At 38.7% G+C, this 9,793-nt stretch overlaps 1 protein-coding gene across 1 annotated transcript; it reads left to right on the top strand.

The window, feature by feature from the left end:
- The first annotated feature begins 7,743 nt into the window (after positions 1 to 7,743).
- Positions 7,744 to 9,670, top strand: LOC137390977 (protein jagunal homolog). Its single transcript, XM_068077291.1, has 3 exons — positions 7,744 to 7,817; positions 8,634 to 8,884; positions 9,199 to 9,670. Exons 1-3 carry the CDS (start codon positions 7,744 to 7,746, stop codon positions 9,477 to 9,479), a joined length of 606 nt encoding a protein of 201 aa, XP_067933392.1. The 3' UTR covers positions 9,480 to 9,670.
- Positions 9,671 to 9,793: the final 123 nt, after the last annotated feature.

The following is a 9,793-nucleotide window of genomic DNA, read 5'->3' as shown; positions in this document are numbered from 1 at the left end:
TCAGATATGCCTACCGTGGTGATGCCATATTAAAACATTAATGACTTGCTGGATTTGCTTATTTCAAACACCAAGCTGGAGGAGATCTCAAAGAACAGGCAACACTAGTAAAAGTTTAAGCGTTCATTCTCCTAAACCATGTGCATTAGAAATATCTAAAGTTGGCTTTTAGCGGACCCTTTCCATGAAGAACTAGCATTGATAGTTTTACTACTTCCTTCACATACATAATTTTAGTCACACTTGCTTATGAATTATAGAGAAATTTTTCACCTGCTTTCAAATAAAATGCTTGATAAAACTGTTGCGTGGTGAATTGTGACCCCATTGTGACAAATGCATCACAAACAACGATGTACTACTGGTCAAAAATTGTGAAACTAGCAGTTGTCTTCTCTTTCATTTTAACCAATTAGTTATGACGATTCATCAAAAGTATGTTACTGCATATCTGTGTAAGCAATGATATACAGACCCCCCCCCCCCCCCCGTATATCATTGGTGTAAGCACTTTAATATTTTGTAATTGTTAAATATAGAAGTTGTGGACCCTTGTAATGATTCTATATCATCGATTCTTCAGTCATCACTTCAGCCTCACTCATCCATACACACTAGTCTTCAATTTATTGATCAAACTTTCACCTGTCATATGTGTCAACTAACCTGTGATAAGTGTCAACTAACCATGCTGGTATTGCGAACATCACAGTAGTTAGTTTAACCATTAATGGCCTTTTAGAGGCTACCATTTCCGTTCTAGTATATGTTCAAATTAATCTATCTCACATATGTATATGTATGATACAACCTTAGAGAACCAAGCCACACTAATTCATACACAAACATGATGGAACTATGAATAAGTAGAGGTGTGTATAACAGAATGAACTTCAAATAAAGCTGAGAATATGCTTCAATATGTACACTCGTGTACACTGTTTATTTGATGAACAAATGATGCTATCAATGTCTTTCTCAGGTCTGGTAAAGGCTTCTGCAAATAGGCGATTAAACATGACTATTGCATTTTCGAAAAGTAATGGATAGTATATGAGCATATCGTATGGCTATTATATTGTCTAGGAGTTACGTGTGGACTATGAACATATCATATGACTAGAAATTCCCCTGTCATACAGCCCACGACCAAATTAATAATGGAAAAAGAAAGGGTACTGCCGGTTGAGAAATGCAATATTAGCAGTCAAATGGCACTGCAGTGCAATAGGAGTACTGCAATGGTAGCTGCAATGGTAGCTGTAATGTACTGGATGTTATTATGTACAACAAACAGCAATAATGAAATAAAATGATTATATGTTTATATCTCTCCCCTGCAATAGGAGATATGCAATATTAGAAGTAAAATGGCAAGCTGCTGTGTAATATACACAGGCTGGGGGGCTGTATATCATTGGTCATAGCAACCAATATCAAGAAGTTGTGATATTTATCTAGATTTCTGTATTTATATCTAAAAATTATGCCGAATTTAAAAATCTAAACAGATCTCAGCTGGTTGTCATAGAAATAGATGTATATCTATAAGAAAATGTAGGCCTATTACTTAATTTTGCAGATATTAAAAACGGCCTGGCAGTACCGCGATATTGGGCACAGCCGCAGTATCATCAGCAAAATCTTTAAAAAAATAATAACAGTAACATATTGCATGTTGACATACAATCATTACCATGTAGCATGCACAATCTGATATATATATATATAACAATACTCATATCAATCCTCCCGTTATACTTGCTAGTCTATGCGTTTTACTGAATATTGTGTACACCGAACTGAGAGTTGTGTGCACCATGGGATGACAACTCATATTTAGTTATACTACATACATCGCTGTTATATTACATTACATCATATCCTTTTTTTATTTTCTGTTCCACGCAGCGTCAAGCATTCTATATAATAAAAATTGCTGCTGTAAAAGCAAATGTTTATATTGTCCTATTGCGGCATCCAGTCATAAATGCCTGCCAGTGCGCATCATAAACAACTCTCAACAGGTTATGGGCCCAAAAACAGACTGCACTTCGACGGTAATGTAGAAACATACAGCATATGGGAAACGTGTTTTATTAACTATCTATATGCTTTGGACATTTCGATACACAAAGCTATACTCCTACTACCAACTGGCGTAGAAGATGATGAGGACTTTAATGTCAAAAACAGAAGAGCCTTCGCTGAACTTGTCCAAGTTTTGGACGACAGATCACTGCAATTAATCGTAATTGATGCTTCTAACAATGGACGTGAGGCTTTAGCAGCATTACGGAAACCTTACGTCAGTACAGAGAAGCTCAGAGTAATAACTCTATATGAAGAACTAACGACATTATTAATGAAAAAAACCGAAGATGTCACCGACTACCTAATAAGAGCAGAGAAAGCCGCAGCTGGTCTTCGCTCTGCAGGTGAGACAATATCAGAAAATTTAATTATAGCTATGCTCTTAAAGGGTTTACCTGCTTCGTTTAATTCGTTCGTAGTAGCACATACTCAAACCAACTCCGTCAAAACACGCACTGAGTTTAAGGCCGCTTTAACAAACCATGCAAATACAGAAGCTATCTGCACTCCTACACACGACCACCATGAGCTCTAAGACGTATAAGCTGCCTGCTAACCGCAGTAATACTAACAATTACAACAGTCACTACAACAAAAAAGCAAAACCTAGCAGCAGCAAAGAATGCCTCTCATGTGGAAAACCTGGGCACAACACAAAAACGTGCCATCAATGTTCGAAATTGCGCTGTAGCTTCTGCCAAAAATCTGGACATGTTGAGAGTATATGCTTTTCTAAGAGAAAAAGCAGTAGCAGTGAAACGCCAACATCCGCCAACAATGTTGCTTCCGATTTTTGAAGTGACATACTCATTCGCAATAGACACCACAATTGCTCAAAGTAACGCCAATCAAAAACAATCCGACGACAGCCGTTCTCTTCTAGTGAACTGTGGTGCCACTACGCACATTGTAAACAAGGCTGAACGCTTTATTTCATCTGACCCGGACTTTAAAGCCGACAACCATTATATTCAACTTGCCGACGGTACTCGAAGTAATCAAATGGCAACCACACGAGGAACAGCTGAATTCCATGTATACAACACCAATGGTAATCCTAAACGAATACTGCTCACTAAAGCACTAGTTGCCCCGTCATTTCCAATGAGCCTATTCTCCGTGCGCGCTGCTACCGACACAGGTGCCAGCCTGACATTCTGTAAAGAAAAGACACAGCTTATATCAAGAAATACAACATTCACTGTTACACGGAAAGGACAATTGTACTTTTTACCGACATGCAATGTACACACATCACTCAATGTTTGTACACTGGAGCAATGGCACCGAGCACTTGGACACATGAATCACAATGATCTCATAAAACTACCGACAGTGACTAAAAACATGACTGTCCGCAACACAAAGGCAGGAAAGATGTGCAACACATGCAAGGAAAACAAACTGAGTCGAAGCCCAAAATCATGTGACGACACACTGCCTCGTGCGACAAAATTGCTAGAACTCGTGAACTCTGATGTATGTTGGCCGATAGAACCCAGTTCGTGTGATAGACACAGGTACATAGTAAACTTTTGTGATGACTACTCGGGCATGATTTTTGTATACCCAATTCGATCTAAAGATGAAGTGCCAATCACACTCAAGAGATTCATTGCTGACACAGCTCCTATAGGAAAGATTCTAGAAATACACACAGAAAATGGTGGCGAATAGACTAGTAATGAATTTGCTAATATCCTACAAAACAATGGTATAAAACACTCGACAACCACTCCACATTCGCCGTTCCAAAATAACAATCCAAAAGAGCTTGACGTAGCCTGTTAGATATGGCTAGATGTCTCATAAACGAATCTAAGCTCCCCAAACCATACTGGACATTTGCTATATGTTATGCCCAACACCTACGTAACTGATCGTTCCAGCAAAAGTCAAAATGGACCGCCTACGAACTATTCACAGGTAGAAAACCAGATACATTGTATGAGGAACCTACACGAATTTGGTTCAAACTGCACGTTCTACACCGATACCCACAAACAGAAACTGGATGCTCAAGGACAGCGTAGAAAGTACCTAGGTATCAACCCGATTAATAATGGCTATTTAGTTCTCAACAACACCACTAACAATGTGATCACTACCCGTAACATGTACATACACAACGAACCAGAAGTTGACTCCTTTTCAGATGATGAGAGCACAACTTCCATACCACCACCAGTACAAGGTGCAGTTGATACCATCACTAATGCTGAGCCAACATCAACATCATCACGATCACAGAGAGCTCGACGCCCTCCGTCGTATCTTGACGACTATCAATTACTGACTAACGTCGACTACACATGTGCTGCATTGCCCACACTACCTACAACATATGATGAAGCAATAAAGGCCAACGACGCCGCCAAATGGAAGGCAGCAATGGATTCTGAAATTCGTTCGTTACGTGACAATCATACCTGAGAAGTAACAGAACTACCACCTCACAAGCACGAGATTAAAGGGAAGTGGGTGTATACTTACAAACAAGGAAGTGCTGATGGACAAATTCAGTACAAGGCTAGGTATGTAGCCAAAGGATATTCACAAATACCTGGCCAAGACTTCGACAAAACATACTCGCCGACCACTCGATTCACATCTATTCGTACGATTCTCTAGCTGGCCGCAAACTCCAACTTACATCTACACCAACTTGATGTTAAGGGGGCATATTTGAACGCGCCGATAGATAGGGAAATATATGTCGAACAACCACCAGGGTACGTAACGCACCAAAACAACGGACGTCTGACATGCAAACTAAACAAGTCATTGTATGGATTTGAACAAAGTGGTAAGAATTGGCACCAACTATTGACAGAATTTCTAAAATCAAACGAATTCACATCAAATGATAGTGACCTCTGTGTATACAAGAAACCCACTGACACAAATGACATATACCTGCTATTTTGGGTTGGCAGCATCATAGTTGCTAGCACTGACATGAAACAAGTCAACACTGTAAAAGAAATGCTAAGCACTGCATTCAAGATGGATGACAGAGGCCAACTAAAATGGTTTCTGGGTATTGACTTCCAACGTCAACCTGATGGCAGCTACTGTATAAGCCAAAAACGTTATGTCAATGCCATACTATCAAAATTCAATATGACCGATTGTAACCCAGCTGCAACGCCTGCCGACACGAACACACGCCTTCTGACATCTAGCGCTGACAAACAAGAGAACAATCAGGACACTCAATTTCCGTATCGTCAAGCTGTTGGATGTTTCATCTGTCTTATGACTGGTACACGACCCGATATTAGCTGGACTGTGTCAAAACTCTCTCAGTTTCTCGAAAAACCCAACGCCACTCACGTACAAGCCGCCAAACGCCTTTTTTGCTACTTGAAGGGAACCAAACACTATACCTTGAAATTGTCAGCTAAACCAAAAGACGAGCTGACCATGTTTACTGACTCTGATTGGGTCGGTGATACTGAAGATCGCAGCTCGACAAGTGGTTACCTTGCAACGTTAGGCACAGCACCAATTAGCTGGAATACACATAAGCAAACGACAGTAGCTCTCTCGTCATGTGAGGCCGAGTATCTCGCACTGACAGACATTGTCAAGGAAACACTTTACTTAAGAAACTTTCTTGGAGCACTTGGTCGAACGCTCAATGATAAAACTCCTATCTACTGTGGCAATCAAGGGGCTATCACACTGGCCAGCAAGACAGGCAGCCAGCATAACCGCACGAAACATATTGACATACGACATCATTTTATCAAAGATCAGCCGGCAGTCGAATACAAATATGTAGCAACAGCTAACAATGTAGCCGACGTACTTACAAAACCACTTGACAAGATACGCCACCGCCAGGCTGTACACATGCTAATGCTTGAGGGGGCATGTTGACATACAATCATCACCATGTAGCACAATCTGATATACATGTATATATATACTAGCTGTGCAACCCGGCATTGCCTGTGTAATAGAAGAGTATTTGGACAGAAAATTGATTTGTATTTAACATATAACAACATTTGCCATTATAACTTTCAAAGTACATATCATGAGAGAAGTGTGTCGTGTAGTTGAAATAAATTAAGAAAAAATAAAAACAACTGTAAAGGTTTTAAAACTTTGTCAAACAACTGTACCTTTCAAGCTAGTAGCCTGGCATATTGCCAATGGAAAACTCCACTAAGCTAGTTAATAAGGTTAGGCTTCCAATGACGGTAAGCCATGACTTTGAGTCTGTATTGTTGTCCAGCTCAGCTGTTCTATAATAGCTATAGCCAGATTTCCAACAGAAGGATATAACAATTTAACAGATATAACAGATTTCCAACAGATATAATGTGTATATATATATATATATATATATATGTATCAATACTCATATCAATACTCCTGTTATACTTGGAGTCTATGCGTTTTACTGAATATTGTGTACACCGAACTGAGAGTTATGTGCACCACGGGATGACAACTCATATTTAGTTATACTACATACATTGCTGTTATATTACATCATATCCTTTTTTTCTCTTCTGTTCCACGCAGCGTCAAGCGTTCTATATAATAAAAATTGCTGCTGTAAAAGCAAATGTTTATATTGTCCTATTGCGGCATAAATGGCTGCCGGTGCGCATCATAAACAACTCTCAACATTGCACACCATCGGTCATTATATACTTTGATCTTGTAAATTCGAATGAATATTCTTATAATTAAATCTTATAATAATCCTATAAAACCGAATAATTATTCTTATAATTAAATATTGTTAGAATCGTTAAAAAAATATCATGGTCATTTCCTTTACTTTCACTGCTTTAGACATCAGTTGGAATATCAAAGTAGGCTACTCATTTTAAGTGTCCAAAATGTCAGAGTCCGGTAGAACCGGAAAAAGAAACTATTACTTTTCAGTACTTCTACGTTAATTACAGAAACCTTCGGCAATTGGACAATGCCATAGACTGGTGAAATGTGCACGTTTTTCTCGTGAATAATCGCACGACTTAATGGTTCTACCTTTTTTTGCACAGACTAATCGGCGTTTTGTTGGCATGTCTTAATTTTGATTAAAAGAAGCTTGTCAAGTTTTTATCGCGATTTTAGGCCAAGTTAATCTGTGTATTTATGTATAATCCGATCAGATGGGTTAGTTTTAGGATATTGCAGAAACTGTTCAAATACTTGGTAACATGTTTAAATATGTTTATATGTGTTTTGCATCATTATTATACCTAAACGACTCTACACAAAAATGGTTAAATTGTTGATGGGATTATTGTACAAGGGTTTGGTAACGGCCGTTGACGGATAATTTTTCGGGAGTTGTGGGCGCATATGCATTTATCATAAAGCTCCCAAACACTCGCTTCGCTCGTGTTTGGTCGTGGGACTATTGCATTGTCTAGGAGTTGCATGTGGTCTATGAGCGCCATAAGTTGCTAGAATCAGTGCAGTTCTAAAAGTTTTGTTAATTTTAAGCCAACAAAGAAACAGCAGCTGCCGGTGCTCTACAGACTAAGCAACATTTGTTTGGCAGCACATGTTTGGCAGCACTGTTTATAGGCGTTACTGAGATTGGAGCAGCTGCCCCATTACTAATAATAGTAGCTGTAAACTTTATGCAGCTATCAGGAATGTGCAGCCACTACATTCATGCATGCAGTAGGGAAAGGAAGAAGGCCACGGGACTTGTTTCACGAGGCGAAGTGGTGTATCTTTGCAGAGGTGTAAGTAAAATCAAGTATTTGTATCTTAGTATGTGGTGAAAAGGTAGAGTTAGCATAGCTTGTTTGAGGTCAGTTATATCGTGTAAGATCTATGGATAATAAAGATTTGATAAGGACGGACCTGTAAACAACCAGCAGTTGCCTCTAACTAGAACACAGTTTTTATATGAAACAATTACAAACTATCAATTGATAGTAGTTCTTTTGGCAATTAACTTAGCAAACCTGTTTGCAAGTTTGCTCTTTCTCGAAAGTTAGTTTCATTTCTAATATGGCAGCCCTTGGTAATATGGAAAGTCTGTAGGGCTTCCCTGACTTCTGGCCACCAGGCTAGGCAATTGGATTGAGTGATTCATGAACAGGTCTTTTGAACTCAGTCAGCTTCCGAGACTACCCATAATTATGCTGCCAGATCTAACATATCTTCACAATGTACAGTACTATACAGTGAACATTTTATGAACTTTGGATTTATATGAAGCGAGTTTTATATGCAAAATGTTAGGTTGAATTTATAACAATTGAACAAAATTGATGACACATGAATACAAACTCTATTTAAGTATTTGTAAAAAATGCTTGAAAAAACAAACTTTTGGTTACAAACTATTTTAGATTAGCTGTGAATGTTATAGTAATACTCGCTTCGTCAAATTTTTGTTCAGTCACTTTTTATGCGGGTACATCAATTTTTTCCGTAGCCAAACTACACATGCAAACCTGAAAAACTAAAAATTTTTAAATGATAATAGTTGTACACAAAGTTCTATACAATAATATTTTTATGACAATACTTTTTGTGAGGTTTATTTGTAGGGTGGTACTGAAGGTAAGAATTAAGTGGACAATCTTCTTCCATGGGCTGCTCATCTGTGTGGGTGTGTTTCGAGTAGTTCTATTAGACATCCTACCAAACAATCTAGACACCTCTTTCAGTCTCCTCATTGGCTACAAAACTGAAACACAGACCTGGGAGTACGTATGGCTTTTATCCACTGCCACAGCTATTTTATCTGGCTGGGCTATTGGCTGCAATCATAGAAAGATGTTATATTTCGCAATATTTGGTAAGAAAAATAAATCTTCTATAGGCTGTGTTAATGAGGGCTTGCTGAGGCCTTTGCTACACATCACTTTTAAAGCACCATGGACTTCTTTATTCGCATTTTGAAATATACATCCTACATTTTTATACTCATCTGTCTATGAACGCTACCATGTTCTGGATTATATTTATATACTCGTAGCAGACATGTATTTACATGTACTTGCATCCATCAGGTAGATTAAACTAGCACTACTCTTGGCAGTTCCAGCTAGTCAGCCCCAATGGTAAGTTGTGTGTAGTGTCTGTTGACGCAATGCTTGCTGCTCTTTGCAGGGAGCTTTCTACTTGGAGTTATGCCTCTTTGCTATGGAGTATGGAATGATAGTCATAGACTTGTGCCACGTGCTTTGCAAAAAGATAAAAAGTGCATGCAGTTTATGGAAGTTCACTTGCCTACGATTGACCCTGCAGTAATGTCAGAAGAAAGGTTTAGATTCATCGTTCTGCAGTATTATTGGATGAGTTTGGCGATACAAGTCCACCTGTTTCACATCCTGTTTGCGTACCGGTTGCAACAGACTCTCGCAACCATCGGCACAAGCAAAATTATGTGACTCATCCATACTTGGAATATTCTTACACACAATTAATTGGAGTTCACGACATGCAATACGCAATACGTTGAAATCTTTTGCTGACATAATAAATGAATGATATGTGGCCATTGTTCACAATTTAACAAATGTGGTCTTTGAAGCTCCTGGTAGTTTGTACAGAGACAGCATTCACTAAATAGTCTTTGCTCTGTCCCATAAAGGGTTAGGTAAAGCCCACAGTGAGTATAAAATGAGGGTGTAAAGTACACAAAGAGTTGTGGGATAATGTAAACACACAAGTATGTATGATATCATTTGCTGCCTTAGTACTA

This window comes from Watersipora subatra, chromosome 3, assembly GCF_963576615.1.
Source record: "Watersipora subatra chromosome 3, tzWatSuba1.1, whole genome shotgun sequence".
Classification (NCBI taxonomy): Eukaryota; Metazoa; Bryozoa; class Gymnolaemata; order Cheilostomatida; family Watersiporidae; genus Watersipora; species Watersipora subatra.
This window is presented reverse-complemented; position numbering and strand designations above follow the sequence as displayed.